At 39.1% G+C, this 22,510-nt stretch overlaps 3 protein-coding genes across 3 annotated transcripts in view; 2 read left to right on the top strand and 1 right to left on the bottom strand.

Annotated features, from left to right (window-relative positions):
* Positions 1–655: 655 nt before the first annotated feature.
* Positions 656–11,805, bottom strand: fah (fumarylacetoacetate hydrolase (fumarylacetoacetase)). Its single transcript, XM_033990015.2, has 15 exons — positions 11,525–11,805; positions 10,233–10,344; positions 9,355–9,465; positions 9,145–9,266; positions 8,570–8,619; positions 8,379–8,469; positions 8,199–8,296; positions 7,577–7,629; positions 5,770–5,869; positions 5,158–5,288; positions 5,003–5,078; positions 2,721–2,767; positions 1,668–1,769; positions 1,220–1,337; positions 656–919 (listed from the first exon to the last, which is right to left on the bottom strand). Exons 1-15 carry the CDS (start codon positions 11,527–11,529, stop codon positions 843–845), a joined length of 1,293 nt encoding a protein of 430 aa, XP_033845906.2. The 5' UTR covers positions 11,530–11,805; the 3' UTR covers positions 656–842.
* On the top strand, positions 11,168–12,868 carry mthfs (5,10-methenyltetrahydrofolate synthetase (5-formyltetrahydrofolate cyclo-ligase)). Its single transcript, XM_033985909.2, has 3 exons — positions 11,168–11,300; positions 11,548–11,809; positions 12,478–12,868. The coding sequence occupies exons 1-3, from the start codon at positions 11,178–11,180 to the stop codon at positions 12,711–12,713; spliced, it is 621 nt and encodes a 206-aa protein (XP_033841800.1). The 5' UTR covers positions 11,168–11,177; the 3' UTR covers positions 12,714–12,868.
* A 1,538-nt stretch (positions 12,869–14,406) lies between these two features.
* Positions 14,407–22,510, top strand: part of LOC117388556 (annexin A2-like) — an 8,694-nt gene continuing 590 nt past the window's right edge. The window contains exons 1-12 of the mRNA XM_033986127.2: positions 14,407–14,483; positions 16,469–16,526; positions 16,829–16,922; positions 17,296–17,390; positions 17,464–17,577; positions 18,153–18,243; positions 18,413–18,492; positions 18,581–18,640; positions 19,584–19,677; positions 20,239–20,334; positions 21,373–21,431; positions 22,256–22,378. Of these exons, the coding sequence (XP_033842018.1) occupies positions 16,476–16,526; positions 16,829–16,922; positions 17,296–17,390; positions 17,464–17,577; positions 18,153–18,243; positions 18,413–18,492; positions 18,581–18,640; positions 19,584–19,677; positions 20,239–20,334; positions 21,373–21,431; positions 22,256–22,378 (957 nt within the window). The 5' untranslated portion in view covers positions 14,407–14,483; positions 16,469–16,475. The remainder of the gene's footprint in view (positions 14,484–16,468; positions 16,527–16,828; positions 16,923–17,295; positions 17,391–17,463; positions 17,578–18,152; positions 18,244–18,412; positions 18,493–18,580; positions 18,641–19,583; positions 19,678–20,238; positions 20,335–21,372; positions 21,432–22,255; positions 22,379–22,510) is intronic.

The raw sequence follows: 22,510 nt of genomic DNA, 5'->3' as shown, positions 1-22,510 counted from the left end.
ATCTAGTTTTAATATCAATTATCTAATTTTCGATACATTTGACAACCCTAATGGAGACTATGGTTTTAAACAGGATGTGTTGAAGCAAGGAGTAAACAAAGACTAGAGCAGTAACGTCAAATGGCAATTAAAAGTACATTATATAGCTATTCATAAAAACATAGTTACAGAGGAAAAGCTGTTTGCCACTATAAAGTGACAAAAGCCTCAGTGATTCTCAGTGATTCTCAAACTTTGCACATCAAGTATCACCTAACACACCATGTGGTTTTATGATTATTACCAAACTTTATCAGGCCTAAATTTAGAACCAGGTCTAAACTGAGACTAAACCATGGATAGGATGGTTCTAAATCAGGATTAAGCCAAAGAAGGACAGAATCATTCACAGAATGGTCCCTCGATAAATACTCAAACTGCAGAGGGCCCTAGGTACCACCAGTCGTACACGTACCACAGTTTGAGGAACATCGTTAGGTCTTGCTAGGTCTGTCCTAACCAGTCCAATTATTAAATGCATAAGGTTGTTAATTCAATCAGTGTTGCATTATTGGATGTAGTGATCACAATAAATCAATAAAGAAATTGCAAAATGATTTATGGGACCCATCTTTCTCACATTTACATTTTAACAAAGCAGAGCAACACAGGGAACTAAAAATACATGTTTTATTAGAGATTTTATCAAACTTCAGTAACACTGATCGTCAAACAGTAGTAACATTTTGATGTGAGACAGCCCTAAGTGGTCTACTCCTCTGCTTTGGTCCTCTGCTCTCCAGTCTGGTCTCTGGTCCAGTCTCTGGTCTAGTCCCACGATGAGGCGGTGTTGTGAGGTAAACTCAGCGCTGCAGAGCCGGGAGAATGATCCCAGAACAGGAGCCAAAGCCCACTCTGTGCCCAGGGCCCTGACAGTAGCCTACACACAACATAACACAGCACAGCTAGAGTAAACCCACATGCTGGGAACAAGATGCACTCAATGATCATAGGCTTCAGTTAAGCTATAATACATGTTATTACCGGTCAAATATGTTGTGTTGTGTTTATATGATCTCATAGCATATCAAAGTGTAAAAATACACATTTCTTGCTATTAGTTAATGTAATATCTTTACATAAGGAACAATCCACATAATATTGTTGGAGTCTGCAGACACTACAGGACGTGAATGGGGTCATAGGTTAAAGGTCATGAATGGTGTGCAGAAGGACTGACCTGTGATGATGACCTCATCTCCATCCTTCAGGAACGTGCGGCTCTCTCCTCCGCCCAGGTCTATGGTCTTCGAGCCCCTCCAGGACAGCTCCAGCATGGACCCAAAGCTCTCAGGCTCCTACACCACAATACAGATAAATACAGTTATATATAAATACTATTTGTTTTAGATTGGTCCTGGTTTGAGCCCAGATTAGTCCTTTACTTCCCGCATAAATTGACAAATGTCTTGACAATGTTGAATATCAGATGTATTTTTTTCTGTTTTTGAATGTGTTTTATCTCAGACATTTAATGAAATTTAATACTCAGATAGCATGTTCACTATTTTACATTACTATTACTATTTATTCTATATTTAATCTACTTTTGAATTTTAACCTGAGAAATAGTGCTGTACAGTAATAACCTTTTAAGTACAGATGAGTGACATGTGTAAAGTACTGACCGGGCCGCTGATGGTGCCTGAGGCCAGCAGGTCTCCAGGACACAGGTTACATCCGTTCACTGTGTGGTGGGCCAGCTGCTGCTTCATGGTCCAGTACATGAACTAGTCAAACAGAAGAAACTGTTAAAGGTGCACCGTGCAACTTTTCTGGTCTGGTTTTCTCTATGGAGATGTCATCGCTTTGGCTAAAATGTTTGGAATTAAAGTTTCCTGCCAAATCCAGAATAATATCTCTTTTTATTTTTTTATACAGAGGAATATCAGTCTCGTCACCACTCCCTCTGTCACATCTCGAGGCAATTTACTGCTTCGCTCAGTGACTCTGCAAAAAATAAACTATGTTTTTCACTCCCCTGTGATATATATTTTTTCCTTTTTTCCTCATTATTGGCTCCTTACAAGGCCATTTGAACTCATGGAGATTCACCAGAGACCAGACTCACATCATTATAAAATTGAAGTATTGAATAAGTGTGTATTGTGGGTCCCAGGCAAGCATTAAAGTTAAAGTTTAAAAGTTACATGATGTGTAAAATCGACTTTTATCAACTTTAACCATACTATAACTCATAAAATGTCTGTTTCAGCAGCCACCTATGTCTGCCCACTGCTCTGTATTTACTAGAGAAAACCTTCAAACTTAGGATCATACATGTAAGGTTAAAAAATGTCATGTTTTGAACAGAAAGTCAATGGATCGGTAATGCGGTTCACAATAAAATGTCAAATAATGATCCATGTATGTTATGTGTTTAATACTAAATACTTAAAAAGTATAATATGTCTTTGAACTCTCCATGGAGACAAGAAAATAATGTCACCAGGCACCAGGTTATAGGTCAGATCTATGGAGAGGTGAGGTTTTTGAAAGTACTTTTGGCGACCAGCAACTGAATAAATGCAAGCTGTAACGTTCAATGCCATACTGTGAAACATTCTTTGGAGACAAGCAAATGGCAAACCCCTCACTGGAAAAATAACATAGTGCACCTTTTAATAGAAGACTTGATAACTATTTGAACTATATAGCCATAGTGAAAATGAAGTGCTAACCTTGAAGTTGGACCGACAGATGGTTGAAGCCTGTGCCATCCTCTCTCCTGCAGAGTGCACAATATTAGGGTACTTTTTGAGGGTAATAACTCAATAGCTAAAAATAAAGTTCTTTGTGGAATCTACTAGAAGCTTTTTATTATACAAGGACATATACAAGTATGATACAGAGGTGAAGAGCAGAGAGAGATATTAGGAAAACCTTGAGGACCTGGCACAGGGCCTAGCATTGTCCTGTGATGAATGTCCTTAGGCATTGTGCAGGACAATTTACTAAAGCTAATGCATTATTGCCGCTTATTACCAAACTTTTGGCTCCTTTACATTGGCAAAGATCCCAAGAAATAAATCTCCGGGCAGCATTGGGGGTGAGCAGTGATTGAAAAACATCTGCTGTCTGTGTAAACAATATTTGAGTGCAGAATGATGTATGGCTTTTGTGATAGCCTATTTTATGAACAGGATTACTCAAACTTGTATGAATGAATAAAACATTGTTGCCATATATTTGGGCAATACATTCATTCAAATTGCCTGTGTAAACGGCTGCATGATTTGTGAGAAAAAATTAAATTGTGATTTATTGTGATTGCATTAAAGTTGCAATTCATGTTTAAAATTGTATTCTCTCCAGAGTGGACAATACTGTAGACTGAAATATGAACTGATAAACTAATGCAAGAGTGCTGTGCAAATCATTTGTAGAGGTCTGAACTACAGGTACAACAAGATTTTTCTATAAAAGACTGGATTTTGCACAAAAAAAAAAAAAATATATATATATATATAATATAATATATATATTACATTGTGTAAAAAATTGCAGCCTTTGCAATTGGATAACTGGGGCAGCTAAATTTCAATTTCAGTTTGACTGTGATATATTGTGCAGCCTGAGTGTAAATGTAAAGTGACAGTCACTGTTGGTGATCAGACAGAACCTGCATTTACCCTGGCCCAGTTAGGCTGCCACATTTGGTACCACACCTGCTATGTTTTAATGATTCAGCAATATTATAATATAATTCAAGTGCATTTGACAGATTCATATATTTTTCTGATTAATACTTGACTTGGTGGGATAGTACCCAAGGCAAATATTCATAATTTTACACCAGCAGTTTGTGAAGAAAAGTAGAAAACAAAAAGTTGGAAAATACAGGAAGCAGCAGTGATTTCTAAAATGGAATCTCTCTACCTACGTCCTCAGCCCTGTCCTCTGTCAGTTCAATCCAAAATACAGAGACAATTTATGTGCTAGGAAGACATTTTAAACATTGATTTATTTTAATAAAATGTTTTTGGCCCTTGTTAAAGTTATGGTTGCTAGGTAACATACCTCTACGTATGTCATATCTGTTGCCCACATACAAATCATAGAAGCCGCATAAACACACGTCAGATGTGACTTGAGCAACAGCAATGAATGTCATTTCGAGATGGCGCCTCCGTCATACAGACGCAAAGCCAGAGACTTTACTTTCTCTTTTTGGTGATTTTATTACTGTAAACAATGGAGCCAGGAAAAAAGAATAATCCTTTCACAAGTAAAGTTCACTTACAGTAACTAACTGCTCCAAATGTGCAGCCAATAAATGTAAATCCAACAGCTAAAACCCAGAGAAGACTACAAAATAAAGGTTTATATTAGTACTAAAGATATTTAGGCCAACAAACAATAAGCAGTAGAAAACTATTGTTACCACTGATTTCAGTCCTAGTCATTCATAAATTGATAAATATTTGATTAAATCCATTTTGACAGGCGACTGACTGTTAAGTGTAATATAAGTTAGTGGCCACTTGAGGGAGCATTCCAGCTGCTCTATGTATTTTATATGGTGAGACTTGTTGCTAACGTCTAATTTATTAAGTTAAAAAAATCCAAAGAAACACTATTGAAGAAAAGATATACACAGTGCCTGTTGATACAAAGTCAAAAATATGAGTAAAACTGTGAAACAAGCTTTTGATGGAACTCTAATTATATTAATTCTAACGGCGGCCGTTCATTCAGAACATGCTCCACTGGTTCAGAGCACTGGCACGACGTCTATGATTTCTGTGTGCTACCTGTTTCCTGCCAGGAGGTAAATGTATAAACTTCCCCAAAATTACAAAAATAGAAAAGACTAGGCAAGTTTTTTTTTGGTTAAATCTTAAAGATAATGATGTTCAGGGTTTTAAAGAGATAAGTAGTCTAACCTGTAATATGCACTTTAAATCACGTACTGTGTAAAATAAGTCAATTTTACACAATACGTCTCCTAAAGTTATCCCACCTTTGATTGCCACAAACAGGTTGATGTTGAATGTGTATGGATCCTGGTGCTGGAGGTAAGGCAGGGGCTCCGGGTCCTGAAATGACAGCAGCAGAGTCAGACCCGGATCAGATCCTTGTGTAGACCCACCAGGACCTCAGGAGATGGGGTTGTACCTGGATCGAGTTGGGCTCTGCGAAGGGCATGAGCGCCTCCATGGGGACCACCCATGGAGAGATGGTGGTACCAAAGTTCTTCCCCAGGAACGGGCCCAGAGGAACATACTCCCAAGACTGGATGTCCCGCGCTGAAGAGGAGACAATACATGATGCAATTTGTTGTACATCCAATTCAGTAGCCAATAAAGCTGTATTAGAGTATTCAGATTACTTTGTACCAGGTAATGAGTAATGTTCAAGTATTTAAGTCCTTTGTTAAATCAGTTAAAATAACCTTAGGTTTTCTCTTTAAAATGTGGAAAACATACTTTGGACACTGCAACATTGGTAATCTCTGTAGTGTAACTTGAAATAGTGTATGTAAGAAGGAAATCAGATCACCTAAAATGACTAATAATAAGTTTAATAATATTTCCTTTTATCAGCAATTAGTAACTGTAAACAAAGAAAGTGTACAGAATATAAATGCAGATAAATATTAACATATAATCGAAGTGGGGTTTCCTTATATACTTTTATCCATGAATATAAGTTTTATATCGTATACAGAATGCCCTCCCACACTCGTCTAAATGTGTGTCCCATATGTTTGGGTGTAAAGTTGCGTACCGCTCCAGTCATTCATCAGGACCATGCCAAAGATGTGTTCATGGGCCTTCTCCACAGGGATGGGCTCTCCCAGACGGTTCCCCCCGCCCACAAAGAAGGCCTGTGTAGAGAGCGCAGACGGGACAGGGGTCTTCAAGTCACACACCATACACAATAAATTACCTACAACAAGTACTCGTGTATTTAAAGCTCACTGTGTAACTTTTCTAATCTTGTCTTATGGAGATTTTATTGCTTTGCCTGGAAAGTTCCATAGTGAAGCCTTAATCTTATCTATCTCCGTGGAGAAAAGCACCTCAATTCCACGTTACGGGTCAGATCTGTGGAGAAGAGACTCTACTGATACTAAGAATGCATGTTTTTCAAGGTATATTCGACCAATAAAAACACCTGTAACATTTAGGCTAAATGCTATAGTGTGGAGCAGTTAAGGCAAATCAACACATGGAGTCAAGCAGATGGCAGACCTTCCAGCAGAAAAGTTGCATAGTGCAGCTTTAAGATGCTGATAGATTTCTCAATGCTTAAAAGAAATAACTGCCAAACGATTCTACTCAGAATTCTGTTCACTTCCTCTGGAACAAAGTGAACTGTGAGAATAATAATGGCTCAGATTTATATTGCACTTGACAAGCTACTCAAAGCGTCTTTTACCAGTCTATTATTCATTCACTCTCCACTCTTGGTAGTGCTAAACTATTTTCTATAGCAACAATGGACCCAGGGCTGACAATAACAAGGGTTTTCACATTTTAGGATCATATTTCAGCTCTAGGTAGTTTTTTCCATATGTAAAACAATATGGCTAATGCTAAACCGTAAGCTAAAGAAATGTTTGTTAAACGTTTAAATAACAGAATATTGTCAGATTTGACCTGTATCAAATGTTTACATTGTGTATGTGGTTAAAGTGCTTCTGACAAGTTTTCATGTTTTTCTAATTATTATTTTGTTTGGTGGGATAGTACCTGTGGTCAGTATTTATCATAGTTAATCAGTGAAGTGGAGATTTGTGGGGAGTTTTAAAGAAAAGAAAAAAACAGGACGTAGCACTGCAATCTAAAACAGAATCCCTTTAACTATGTCATGAACACCAAAAATCCCATCCAAAATGCAGGGACACTTTATGAGCAACGACGACATTTTTTTTGGTAGTTTAAACATAAAAAAAAAAAAAAAAAAATCTTGTCCTCTTCTTTTTTATTTGTCTAATCTATTGGGTAATTTAGATTCTGTCCTTGTTAACATTATAGTTGCTAGGTAACAGTTATGGAATTAACTCTACATATGACCGATCTGGTTGTTCACATCCAACCAGGAGGTAAAATTATACATTTCACCAAAATTGTCAGACTAGAGAACACTATGCAGGTTTTTCAATCCTCTCCCAGTCACCAAGTGGGAAATACGGCATTTCACGGCATTTTTTCAGGTCAAATGGGGGAAATATTGCCAATTGCACATCATCAGTTCTTCGCATTTTTTTGTATAAAAAGCCTCAGCTGGTAAACAGGCCTGATGACCACAACAGCAGTTTAAATGGACAGGTGCAGGATTTGAACTGATAATATTCCAGTCAAACAACTGCTTGACCAGCTGAGACTTTGGATAAACAGGATATATATATATTTTTGGTCCTGTCATTTCTTATTTTTTTAAAAGGGAATGATTAAAAGTTTGTGTTGTTTACGTTTAGGGAAGTAGCACTGAAAGCATTTCTTATTTGCATTTAATAAGACAAAATGAAATAGAATCAAAAATGGAGACTCGGTTGATAAGTGAGTGTAAAAGTGTTGTGAGTACACACCATCTCCAGCTCAATGTCCAGCTGCTTGGACGGCCCAAACACCGGAGGTTTACCTGAAACAGTCAGAGCTACAATCAGATCAATGCACTTCTCACACACTGTACTGCTTAACACGACTTAATGTGTGCATCACTAAATCTGGCTTAAACCAGGTCTAAACCTTGAAAACAAATGTCTGTAACGTCAGGTCAGGTGAGAATAGGTAGATCATTTTGTTCATTGTAAACTGTAAAAACACCATAATGGGAACAGGTCCATTGACTTCCTATATTGAGTGGCTCCGCCCCCCTCATGGCGACATTTCACCATAGCAAGCAGTAGATTTTTAGTTATGTTTTTTGTTTTGTTTGTCTGTGTGGCATTTCTGAACCATGTATGGGACCTGGAGTCTGAATTTACAGAGTTGTGGGTAAGAATTGGGGATAGATGAAAACAGAAATTTTCTGAGCACTCACACCTCAAACGCGGGACAATACAGGATCACTCAAACATGCATGAATCAACAGAAATAAAAGTAAGGTAATGATGATGGAACATCAAAATAACATGGTTAAAAGCTCATAAATGTTGAGTCATAAATTGATTTCACATAATATGTCCCCTTTAAGGCTTTAAGACTCACTCTGGTCTGGTCTCATTTGTCCTGAGGGACGCCGCAGGGGGGTCCCAGACACCACCACCGAGGAGGCTCTGCCATGGTACCCCACCGGCAACCGCAGCCTGCAACACAGACCAAGATAAATATAGCAGAATCATTCACTTTTTTTTTTTTTACTCAAATAAAAACATATAAAGAACGCACCAGTTTGGCATAAGTGCGTTTTCTTTGCCACGGAACATGATCCCCACGTTGGTGGCGTGGTCCCGGGAGGAGTAGAAGTCTGTGTAGTCTCCTGGAGAGGCGGGACAGAAGCAAGACCAACCAATAAAGATAATTAAGATGTTGGATTGACGAGAGACTAAAGTGTGAACAGAATGGACACAGGCACTCACCAATATGAGCTGGGAGGTGCATGATGGCAGTGCTCTGAGGAATGAACGCTCTGCACATGCACAAATGTTATCAGAACTCAGTTTTGGCATACGAGTAGTCACTAGTCATAGTATTTATTACGTATCTATTTACAGACCAGAAAAAACGAATCCAAGCCAAAAATAAAAAAGCTGTAACTCTCATATTGTTGCAGCTTATAAATCTGACATTGTATTCAGACAATTACAATGACTGGAGTCGAAGTTTACCCAAATAATTTTAACTCTTAATTGAGTAATTTCTTGGATCACATTTTGTACTTCTACTTGAGTAATTATTTTAAAGTAACTGTATTATTGGCTGCTCTACCCATCTCCTATGTCCTGTACCCATCTAAGAGAGACAAAAGTTGTATTCTACTATGCTCATTGTTCACATTTGTGGGATTTAGGCAAATGATTTCTTCCTGATTTCCTGATTTCAACTGCGTGAGAACTTATCCCGATTCAAAAGATATAATATTTTGATTTAAACTGCATAATTGCTATGAAACCCATGTATATGTTGAGCTATAGACTGTCCATTCTGTGCTGACCTGGCTTGCAGGTCGCAGTCGTCCCTCAGAGTGCTGTGATTGGCTGAAAGCAGCGTCTGCAGTGTCCTCCTGGTCTCCCTCCAGGCCTCATAACCCAGGGACATGAAGGCGTTGAGTGTCTCCTATGGACCGAAGCCATCATTATACTGTCTCTGCCTCAAACATGATTAGTCCACACAGAGAAGGTGGACATGTTGGACATCTGCTCACCTGCTCAAAGACATCCTGGTGCTTGGACATCACTGGACCTTGGAACAGGGACTTGATCACGCTGAGGATCAGGATCTGGTCTCCAATAGCAATGCCAATGCGATGTTTGGGCTGTAGAGAGTAATATTTGTCTTACCAGTACAATAAGCATAAGCAACTCTTGAGATCTAAATAAATCAGATGTGTAATGTCTGCATCTAATTAGAAAGCATCTTATTGTCTGATAATCAGGAAGTTTGGGTTAGCATGCAAGTTCTTGTTAGCCTAACCATCACGGCAAAACTGCAGTGGTCTCTGGAAGCTGTGAAAAATGCTGATAAACTCATTGCAGTGAATAATTAGGGTGCTGCAGTTCACCGATAAGCCTGAAGGTTAATAGTACAAGCCCATCTCTGAATAGTGCATAGTGATGTTGTGTCCTTGGGCAAGACACTTTACAAATAATTCCTGTTTTTTGTTTATTTATTCTGACAGAGAAAAAGTTGAACCTCATGTCAGTTTTTATTTCACGTGGATAGGTCCAATGATAATACATTAATCATAAACCAGTTGAAATATATGCAGTTAAACAAATGATCTGCCCTCCAGCTCAGTTTAAACTCTTTCAATTTATATATAATGTTTTATAATGTTGTAATGTCACATGAACCAAACCTATAGCTAATTTAATTTAGAATCCAGGGATGTTTGTCATTTCAAACCCCAAAACTCAAAGCATGAAAATGGCAACTTTATGTAAAGCAATTAAAATGTTAAATACACTCTGTGCTTGTTAGTGACTGGAGCTTTCAGTTGCACATCAGGACAATACCTTAGTCCACTATATTTAAACATTCCCGATCCCAGCTGGACTAAAACTATCCATGCACAGCACTTACGTTGTCGGCTGTAGAGAAGACTCCATAGGGCAGGTTGTGGAAGGAGAAGTCACAGTCTGAAGGTACCTGGATGAACGACATGTTTGCGCTCTGTCCTCTCTGGGCTCTGGCTCTGAGTGAGAAGAAACACTTCCAGATGTGAGTTGCAGACTTTGGACAGACCCGCCTTCTTTGCTCTCAGCCAGTCACAGGGTGGTTTGAGGGTCCACCCCTGTAGGACTAATGCAAACCAGCCTGCAGTGACTCAGCAAAACAGTGCCATCCCGCACTGAAGGACACTGAGGTCTAAGCATGGGGACAGAGAGCACATTAGGTGCACGGTTATCCTCACATAGAGAGAGTATGGACTGGACCTGGACTAAATCCAGACTAGGACAGGGCCAAGTGGCAGCACCCTGACTTTCAGAGAAGTCTGGAGGTGTAACGTTCCCAGTCAGGTATCTAAATAATAAACCAGAACACACATGCCTTTGCCATCAGCACCAAGTTTTATCTTTACACTCACAATTTTGGACTTTTAAATATTTAGGCTTATATGTCTTAGTTTTTTGTGGTTTTGGTTGGATGATTTGTAGCCTAATTTGCCAAAAGTTAGTTTTGATTTAGTTAGAGTCGCACAGAGTCCTGGTCAGTGGCCTCACACTTCATTACATCCACAACTTCTGATTCACGCTCTTCACAGTGAATTATTATCCACTGTGTCAGCCAAGTGCATAAATGCCGTAGTGCCAGCAGATGGCAATATTCTACTGCGTTTTGAAACTGTCCTTACTCTAAACAAATAGAAGAAGAAACAGAAGTTAGCTGGGCTAATGTGTAACAAGTTTACCCCTGTTTACCTCGTGATCTGGGTTATGCAGCCGCACCGCAGCTGATCGTCCCGGTGCGGGCAGAGACGCTGCTCTGGACACACTGGAGCCGAGTGGACACTGTGCAGCAGAGACAATGGCAGCAGCAGCAGCCGCTGTGCGCGCCGCGAAGCAGAGTCTCCGGAGAGAGATCAAGAGGCGAGTAGCGGCTCTGAACGAGCCTGAGAAACAGCGACAGTCCCAGGCGGTGTGTCAGAAAGTAAGTCTCATGTCATGTGTCTGTCCACACGAGGGTACAGCTCGTGAGCGTGTGGACTTCAGTCTGTTTGTCCTGCAGCCACATAGACCGTATTTTCGGCATGAATAATAAATATGTAGTCTTACAGTTTGTTGTTATTATTATCAGAGTATCGCGGTCATTAGATAATATAGTACAGTGACAGTAATAATGCACATGTGGCAGGAGTCCTATAATGTCCTCACCTCATATTGTGTCTTCTGTCCAGCTGCTGTCTCACCCCAAGTACCTGTCCAGTGAGCGCGTGGCCGTGTTCCTGAGCATGGACGACGAGGTGCGCACGGACTCCATTCTTACGCACATGTTTGCGTCTGGAAAGATCTGCTTCATCCCGCGGTACGAGCGCAATAGTAACCACATGGACATGCTGCGGCTGAGCAGCCAGGAGGACATCCACAACCTGCAGCTCACCTCCTGGAACATCCGCCAGCCCGGGCACGACGAGCCGCGGGAGGAGGCGCTGGACACAGGTGTGAGCACCTCCAGAATACCTCCTTCTGACAGCAGAGGGCGCTAGAAGTTCAGTCATGGTCATAAAGAAACAGAACTGAATGCTGACATGATTCACTATTCTTCGATAATTGCCTTTATAGTAACTCAGTAATTATCGTCAGATCTTTTTCAAATATAAAGGCACACTATGTAATTTTGTGGTGGGGACTTTGCAATCATAGCGATGTTGTGGTTTCACCTGGAATGTTCCACATTATGACATTAATCTTATCCATTTGGCATTTATTCAGTTAGAGGTGTTTCACTTTGTCAGAAATACCTTTTAAAACATACATTGGACTTGCCTCTCCACAGATCTGACCGGTAATTTGGACTGGTGGAGTCACCTGCTTGGAATTAGATATGTTTAGAAATATACTGTGGAACACTCCAGGTAAAACTATAACATCTCCATGGAGACAAGTAGATGGTAGTCTCCTCCAGAAAATTTTCATAGTGCATGTGTCAGTCACAGAATAGAATGTGATTTTCAACATTAAATCACATGCTTTTCAGATTCAATAAATTTAAAATTATTGCTAAATGGCTGATATTTCTACATCTTCTCAGTGAACAGTGCTCATCATATCTTCGCACAGGATATCTATAACTGTAACTTTTTATATGTCTTTTCTGTGTTGATCAGGCGGTCTGGACCTAATCCTGATGCCTGGTCTTGGGTTTGATCGGTCTGGGCGGCGTTTGGGGCGAGGTAAAGGCTTCTATGACACGTATCTGGAGCGCTGCATGGCACACCCGCAGGGCAAACCCTACACCATTGCACTGGCATACAGGGAGCAGATCTGTGAGCAGGTGCCCGTAGACCAGAGGGACGTGCTGATAGACGAGGTGCTGTACGATGACCAGCAGGGGGCACTGTGAGAGGACCCTGATAATGGAACTCATCAAATCAATGGACAAAGACAAACACAGGAGTACTGCAGTGAATGCGAAAGATGTACTCTGCCTAAACAAATTTTCTGCTTTTGAGAGTATCTTGAAAATGGAATTCAAATAAAGGTCAAATGTGACATGTTATTTATTATTTATTTTTGCTTTTTTTTTTTTTATTACATGGTGTTTTTACACATTTTGCAGGTACAGTTGTCAAAAGTATCGAAAATCAGATAATAATCAATACTAAAACTAGTACTGAAACTTGTTTGAGTAGTATTGATGCTAAAAATTCACTTTCACATGACAGAAATGTACCTTTCCTGAATAGCTTTAGAATGATTTTGAGCTGTATCTAGAGAAGTTTAAGACCACATGGACTAGTACACGCCCATGGACCACTATGGAACCTACCTGGATAACTGAGGGATTACACAGATATAAGACAACATGGTACTATAAAAAAGTACTACAATTTAATGGTGAAAATAACATTCTGTTGTATAAATAGTATTTTTTGTGTGTTTTAATCAATGTAATGTTGGGCCTGGTTTAATCTGATCAATGTGTTTTACTTTTAAATGTGTTGGAATCTTTTTGATGTGTCCATGGGTGTCAGAGTGATGAAATTAGGCACTGTTGCCATAGCAATTAACAATTCAAAACAAAACATGTTTTCTGCAATGGGGTCTTCAAAATTTTGCCATAAACAGGAAACTGAAATCCATGAATTGGAAATCTCACAAGTTTAGTGGGAATTGGGAAAATGAGGGAAAATGGGGCAAAATAATCCAAAATTTGAATATTAACTACATTATAAAACAGAATCAATACTTTCACGTGAGAAAAGACTCTTCACTGGTACTGTAATATTATTTTGATATTGGTCACTACTAAATACAAGTTTCACAGTCTACAGGTAGGTCTCAGAAACAAGAAAAGGGCACAGTGGAGGAAAGGAGGACACACAGAAGGACACACACATGGGCAGATATTAGCAGAGAGCAGAGGAGTGGTGGTATGGAGTGATAAGAGCACAGCAAAGTCTATGAAGGTGGTCAAAGTCAACAGTACCACACCTTTTCACTGGTTTCATACCAGTGAAGAGGTGTGGTACTGCTGACCAGTGGTATGCAGCTCCTACTCCTGCAGACACCCGCAAAGATTAAACCACCATTAACCTACATTGATTTGACAGGAGCACTGTAAACCACTGTTGCCTTATCTTCATAGAGAATCTTATGTAACTTACTTAATTATATTTTTTAAATGTATTTGATTTTATTGTTACCAAAAAATACACAAAAATAATGAAATAATGTGATTGTGTATTTACCGATATCTGATCATCAAAAACACCTGGTGGCATGTGTCAACTGAGCAATGGAACAAAAGTAACAGTTGTATCTGGAAGATAAAGCACAATTAACTGAAAATAAATTTGTGCATTCAGTAAAAATTTCTATATAAAGCGATAACATTGCCATGGAGACCAGAAAAGTTATGTAATGCACAGTTAAATGGCTTATTGAATTAGCCACCAGTCTTAAAAGTTAGCAGATTAGTTTGAGAAGACCTGATAGTAGCAGATACATGTGACCGTGTGTGTGAGTCATATCCTGGGCAGGGTTGTGTGTGTGTGTGTGTGTCTGTGTGTCTGTGTGTGTCAGGGGCTTGTTAAATACACCCATCCCTCATGCTCATGCTCCGAGTTTCTCTCCTCTGCCCTCCACAGTTGCAACCCTCTGCTCCTCTCAGGTAAGTCTCCAAAATGCACATTTATGGCTTCAAGATTAATCACAATCAAATTTAAATGTTTATCAGAAAAATCACAAATAGATATTTTTTCCAAATCTGTCTGTCTGCTTACTTGTAATTTCTACTTTTATTAAAGGGCCTATATTATGCTATTTTCTGATCTATGCTATAATATTTCCTCATTAAAAACATACCTGGAGTTTTGTTTTGTTTCACACATATTTAACACACAAGCCCTGCATATTTAGGCTGAGTTCTTCTTTCAAACAGAAAGCACTCTGCTCCACCTTGTGATGTCATGTTGTAATACAATAGTTGCTACTACTGTGTTATCAAAGACCTTCACTAGAATCATTTGGATAATTTCAGTCCTGGAATTGCCAATTTCTGCTGTACTAAAGCTAAAAGGCAGCTGCTAACTTAAAAACTACTGCTTCATGACATTGCAAGGTGGAACATGGTGAATTATTTTGACTTTTGGAGATGTAGACACACGAATAATCCAGGATTACTCAAACATGTGTGAATAAAACAAATAAATCCCAGTTATGTTTTTAGGAGGTAACAACATTATAACATGACTCGCAAAGCTCACAAAAATCCATTTTGTGTAATATAGGACCTATAAATGTGACTTTGCACTTGTATAGGTCTTGTAATCAACATTTAATAAGGGAAATGTTACTATTTGAATAATGATATCGACAGGGAATACCATAGTCTGGGTGTGATGTAGTCATAAAGATAAAGCCTCCAGGTATTTATGGTCATGTAAAGGACATTCTGGGCGTTCTGTGTCATATATTAACTACATTGCTCTGTATATATGTGTGTGTGTGTGTGTGTGTGTAGGGGTGTGTGTGTGTGTGTGTGTGTGTGTGTGTATGTACATTTTTCTATTGATCAAATGTGGAACCTCAGATGTAGGGTTGTTAGTAAAAGTCAGATTCTAAAACTAGTATCAAAACTACATATTCATTTGAGCAGGTATTGCTACTAAAAAGTAAATTGAAACTTTCCTGAATACTGTATACACCCATGGACCACAATGGAACTTATCTAGATCGTAAACATAAGGCCACATGGTGATATAAAAGAAAAAACTACAATTTAATGTTGAAAATGGCATTCTATTGTCCAGATAAACCGTGTTCTTACTATCATCATTGTATCGGAATCAGTATTGAGTGTTGAGTATGTTCCTTAGTATTGAAATTGAGTTTCGATACTAAGGAATAGTATAGAATCCAGTTGCCAGTTAACAATATTGTTGTGTCCTTGAGCAAGGCACTTAAACCACCATATATGTGTGAGTGTAATGTGTGCTGAGGCTATTGGAGCACATGGGAGCAGAATGGCAGTCAGGTATCTGTCTTTCAACCCCAGGGCAGCTGTGGCTTAGTAACTCACTGCCATCAATATGTAGATATGAAGTGAGTAGTTTAATTTAAAGCCACAGTATGTAACTTTTTGCCTAATTATAGACTACATTAAAACATGTTGTTTTTTTGTTTTTTTTCATTATGGATGGTTTTATTATATTGAGAACATAAAAAACAAACAAACAAAAAACCCAAAACAAAACAAAAAAAACAAAAAACATGCACCCTTCCTCTGCGTGGGCTTGCATCTAAAAAAAAGACTTTTATTTGGGCTAGGGGACGGCCTCCGTCTCTTTATTTTTAACTTTTTTGTTTCCAAAGAATCATGCAGTTCACTTTCCACCTCCACAAAGTTACATACTATCACTTTAATATTGTTAAATTTTGTTGACAAGAGCTGTGCAGTGAGGCCTTGGGTTAAGTTAAAGTAAAACTGCGGTGTTAAGGTGTTTGTGTCGTTGCCATGACGACCCTCACTTCCTGGTCAGGTTGGGGTTGGTAAAGGGTAATCTTTAGCACTTATCAGCAGACACACCCTGCCTGAGTGCCCTGCTCAGTAAACCTAACACTCCCTTCTCTCCCTCTCTGTGCGTGTGTGTGCAGGTGAAACATGGCGCTGGTGTCTGAATTTCTGGGTCAGCTGACTTTGGCCTATGGAGAGGTATGTCCAAAAGTCCACATTTTTATACCTATCTTCTGCTCCTTTGCGTACTCTTTATCTATTGTACCAGTGTTTCTGTCTCGCTATTTGACTATACAAATATTGGCCTGTTTTATTTGTACAATGTTGGATGGTTATGTCAACTATTGCAGTACTTCATTTTTAAAAGATAGCTTTAGAACTCCAATAGTAATCAGATTTTTGGTGATTTTTGGCCTGTGTATAACCTTTTCCCGTGTTCACTGTCTCCATGTCTTCTGTCCCCTGACCTGTGACTCCTGTCTCTGTCCCTGTCCCTGTAGGAAAAGGACCCTAAATTCCCCACTGTGGTGCCAGCCCGAGACTTTGACCCAGTCCGAGATGCTACCAGGATCGATGCTGCTATTAAAACTAAAGGTTGAGGGCATATATCTAGTTTAGTTATATTGTTTGCATATATGTAAATAATTCAATGATCATTAAAACATAAAAATAATAGCGTCTGCATGTTTAAGTAATCTTCTGGTAAGAGCATCTGCTTGCCTGGGATCCACACTTCTTTACTTTACAAAGATGTAAGTTGGGGATTAACCAATTAGGGACATGCATGATCCATCCATACTAAAACAAACATATCTGCTTTTTCTGGTGAAAAAATATCTCAGGGGGTCTATTATTACCAATGTAGTTTATTTATGGTAGATTGAAAAATGGATAGATTATACTTTATTAATGCATAAGATCTAATGGCCTCCTCTTCATTCCTTTGTCTTCTCCCTGTGTTCTGAAGGTGTGGATGAGCAGACCCTCATTGATATCCTGACACGCCGCAGCTGGGAGCAACGCAAAGAGATCAGCTTTGAGTATGAACGCATTTCCAAGAAGGTTGCTCTCCTGGACACATGCTTTCACTGTCCTATTCTCACATGTCCTCAGTCCTCGCTCTGTGTATTTGTAGGATATGGCAGCTGCCCTGAAAGGAGCGCTCTCCGGGTCTCTTGAGGCTGTGATGCTGGGTCTGCTTAAGAGCCCTGCAGAATATGACGCTGCTGAGCTCAGAGCATCTATGAAGGTTTGGCACTTTTAATGCACATTACAGGAGTAGATGGCCTGAACATTGGTTTAAAGCAGGAACTATGCTCACATCTAAACCCGGGTTGCCAGTGCCTAAACCTGCATACAGAGGACACACAGCTTTCCTCATTCTCAGTATATGGACAGGCCATACTTTGGGTGAAACCTCAGAAACCTCTAGAGTTCGGTCACTGAGCTGTAGAGGCTGCACTAGCAATGATTAATGATTGGCTGCAGGTGCTGAGCTTCAGGTAGTGACAATTCAGATCAGAGAGAGTCATGTTAGGTTTAAACCAACTGGATTTCCCCACCCAAATGGAGAGACTAATGTAAGGCTCCTTCTGCTTTCTGACTGGATAATCATCATCAGAGACAAAAATACCATAACAACTTGGCCATCATGTCTAATGTTTTTGTAATGAAGAATTAATGAACGTTAAAATTGGTATCAGCAAATTGAACATGTTTATCTTGTATCTAGGAGCAGAGATAGTTCAGGTTTTTAATATTTGAAATACAAATTCTATATTGATTTAAGAGTCTAATATTGATTTAAGAGTGATGTGTACACAGGGCCTGGGCACAGATGAGGAGACACTCATCGAGATCGTCTGCTCCAGAAGCACCGAGGAGATGGTCACCATCAAGAGGATCTACAGAGAGAGTGCGTGCTCCTACCACCATCCACACACCAGACACTTTTACAGAATGGGCTGAACTTCTAAAATATGTAGCCTATTTGTAATTGAAAAAAAAAAAATCCTGTCTCAAAACAAATTCCTTATTACATTCATATGTCCTCCTGATGTCCTTATCTGTGGTGTTGTGTGCAGTGTTTAAGAAGGAGCTGGACAAAGACGTGGCTGGAGACACTTCAGGAAACTTTGCCAAACTGCTCCTGGCCCTGGTTCAGGTCAGACTCTGCCCTCAGCTCAGTGATGTACAAATCTTACACTTTACATGAGGACCATCAGTCTAACCCCAGTGTCTCTGCCCCTCAGACCAAGAGAGACGAGCCGACCAATGTGGTGGACTATGAGAAGATCGACGAGGACGCACGGGTGGGTCCAAACACACATGTAGATCACTGTACACTTTATCTGTAACATTACAATACATCAATGACATCATTAATGTTAAGGAAAATAAGTGTTGTCCTAACAAGTCTAGAGTTATAAAGAGAGGCATGAGACTCTGGATGTCTGAGGCAGCAGAAGTTTATTTACCATCAGTCAGGGACCCAGTGATTTGAATACTCAAGTCTCACTATGCTTCCACACAAGGAGTTTAAATAAGAGCTAAGAAGCACAGCCTGGAGACAAGCTGGCCAAGATAAAATGAGAAGTATATAGCAGACCACTTCTGTGAGACAGGTTGACCAAGGACACTGATAAGGACAAACTCTGTTATAGTCAGATGATGCCATATCCACAGAGAATGTCAACAATGAACTGGAGGTGTCCTTGCTCAGACTATGGAGGGGATGCAAAAATCCACAACAATTAGCTCACACAGAGCTGTTTTCCCCTACCTCCTATCCCTGTAGTTGGGAATGTGATTAAAAAACAGATAAAAATCGTATTCCTTTTCAAAAATACAAACATGTAAAATGCCAATTTGCTGCTTGCTACTGTGAAATGCCACCACGAGGAAGAAGGCCCTTAACCTTGCACAGCAAGATGGATTCTTATGATATTCAGAGTGCTACACATATCAATCTTGCATGAGCCAAGACAAAAGAGCCAAGACAAAAGAGCCAAGACATACGTCAGGACTGAACTGAGCTCAGATAAGAACCAGAAGTGTGAACACAGCCACTGTGTCATCAGACAATACATTTAGATGAATATGTTTTCCCTGGGGACCCTAGATTTACCTTAAACTAAAAATAAAGACCTGTTTGTGAATCATCATTTTAGGATCCCCAGGTCTATGACAGAACACAAATACAGGAGCAGACATTCCTGACTGGTAATAGAAATTTAATGCAATGCTGTGTATCAGGCTCTGTATGAGGCGGGGGTGAAGAGGAAGGGCACAGACGTGGGCATATGGATCACCATCATGTCCCAGAGGAGTGTACCCCACCTGCAAAAAGGTATGTCATACAAGGTATTACAATCACAGCTCAACCTGTGTTGTCAGTGTGTTAACTTCCAGATAGAGAACACATGTTTTTTAACATTCTCAGTATATGGACAGGCCTCATGTGAAAGCTCAGAACCTCTAGAATCCACTCACTGAGCTGCAGAGGCTGCAGTAGCACTGATCAATGAGTGGCTACAGGTGCCGAGGTTTAGATTAGATTAGAGACCTAATCTAATCTAATAATTCAGATTAGAGAGAGTCATTTTAAATTTGAAACAACTGGATTTCAGCATTGAAACTGACAACCCAGGCATCACATCTAATGTTTTTGTAACTAAGAATTAATGAACATTGCATTTGTTGTCACTAAGAGCAATACTTGATTTAAACATGTTTACTTTGTATGTGGGGACACAGATAGGCCATGAATAAAGCAAGCCATCACAATTACTAAATGAAGCTTATTCCAGTCCTGAAATGTTTATACAAAATCTATGCATCACTACTGGGTGCTTCAGAAATGGGACTGACATTTAATATTAATTAATTATGCTGTTTTATTTTTTACCAGTGTTTGAAAGGTACAAGAGCTACAGCCCATATGACATGAAGGAGAGCATCAGGAAGGAGGTCAAGGGCGACCTGGAGAAGTCCTTCCTCACTCTAGGTACGTCAGCTAATCACAGGACGTCATAGTTTAGCTCACATATTCTGATGATCATGTCATAATTCTCACCAGCGTATAGTTTTTCATGAACAAAAAGATCCACATTCACAATGAAACAATCTGAAAATAATTTATTTAAAACAGATTCTATATATTTATTTAAGTGCATATGACAGACTTTCATGTTTTTCTAATTATGACTGGGTTTGGTGGGATAGTACCTGTGGTAAATATTTATCATAGTTTTACATACACAAGTAGAAGTTTGTGGAAAAAACGTTGAGAAGAAAAGTAACAAAAGAACAGGAAGTAGCATTGAGTTGTAAAACAGAATCCTCCTCTTGTCACCAACACAGAAAACTTCATCCAAAATGCAGAGAGAATTTTTGTGCAAGGAAGGCATTTTTCTGACAGTTTAAACTTTTATTTAACAAACTAAAGGTGTAGTCATACATTTTTATTTGTCCAATAAACACTATTGTGTAAATTAAATGAGCTTTGTCCCTTGTTTACAGAACGGTTGCTAGGTAACTGGAATTACATCTGCATATGTCATATCTGCTGTAAAAATTTTGACCAACTTGACCAAAAATGCTGAAAATAGAAAAAACTGCAAGATTATTTGTACAATCTTTAATACAATCATGACAACTAGAAGTGTAGTTTGATCTGCCATGCACGTTATGTTCTGTAACTTTTCTGGTGCAGGATCCACCACCTGGTTGTCTTCATGGGGCTGTTTTGTATTGCCTGAAATGTCCCACATTATGGCATTAAATTTTCAGGTGACTCCATCAGGCCAAGTACAGGCCAGATCTGTGGAGAGACAACCCCTCACAGTGAGAATGCACATTCTACAAGTTATTTTGACACACCTGAATAACTGCAAGAAAGACACATTTAATCCCATACTGTGGAACATTCTAGGCAAAAAATAACCTCCATGGAGAGCAGCAGTTGGCAGGAGCACCCAGAAAAAAGTCATAGTGCACCTTTAAAAGACTGAAGCTAAATTAAAACTCCTCTTTTCCATCTCAGTGGAGTGTTTCGAGAACAGGCAGCTGTACTTTGCCAACAGACTCAACGATGCCATGAAGGTAACACTCTGTTTCTTGCACTGCTTCTTCAGATATGATTTAGTTGTTTTTTTTCTTCTCATTTTTATGTATATCCTTTAAAAATACAAAATTTTGTGCAATATTTAAAGTTTTGTCCTTCCAGTTACTTCATATTACTATAAATCAGTTACTTGAGTAGAACTTTTCGCAAATACTTTTTTTTATTCTTAATTTAGTAATTTCTTGGACCACTACTTTGTACTTTTTCTTGAGTAATATTATTTTGAAGTAGCATTACTCTTAGGACATTTTTTGGTTGGTCTACCAACTTCTGATCCTGATTATGACACGTTTATTTCTATATTTGCCTCATTTAAAGTTTATTTGACACTACACTTTCCAAGTTCACTCTCTCCATGTTAAACAGTTTACTGTTGAATATTTACAATGACAACCCTAAAAATTTTATATATATATATATATATATATATATATATATATATATATATATATATATATATATATATATATATATATATATATATATATAAACTAGTATCGAAACTAGATACTCATTTGAGCAGGTATCGATAATAAAATAAAAAATCACATTTAAAGGACAGAAATGAGCCTTTCCTGAATAGCTTTAGAATGATCTTGAGCTGGATCAGAACAAGTATAAGACAAATAGCCTAATATACGCCCATGGACCACTATGGAACCTACTTTGAACGACTGAGGGATTACACAGATATAAGGCCAGTAGTTACCATTAGAAACCAGAAGAAACATAACTTAAATTTACTCAAATCTCCATCCAAACCTGTGTGAAATGCTGAACCTGTATTACCCGGCCTGTGCAGAGCAAGGCGGCCAAGGAGAAGGTGGTGACCCGGATCCTGGTGTCCCGCTGTGAGGTGGACCTGATGAAAATCCGCACAGAGTTTAAGAGGCAGCACCGAAAGTCCCTGTACCAGACCATCACCGTGAGTCACATCCATACAGAGAACTGACACATGTATCTGACCACATCACCACAGGAACCACAAAAAGCATGTTTATTTTGGTGCATTACATTGGCACTGTCACTCTTGCAGTGACTAGTGCATTTAATTATT

The sequence above is a fragment of the Periophthalmus magnuspinnatus genome, chromosome 3 (genome assembly GCF_009829125.3).
Source record: "Periophthalmus magnuspinnatus isolate fPerMag1 chromosome 3, fPerMag1.2.pri, whole genome shotgun sequence".
In the NCBI taxonomy this organism is placed as follows: domain Eukaryota; kingdom Metazoa; phylum Chordata; class Actinopteri; order Gobiiformes; family Gobiidae; genus Periophthalmus; species Periophthalmus magnuspinnatus.
The sequence above is the reverse complement of the archived record's forward strand: the minus strand, read 5'-3'. Positions and strand labels throughout refer to the sequence as shown.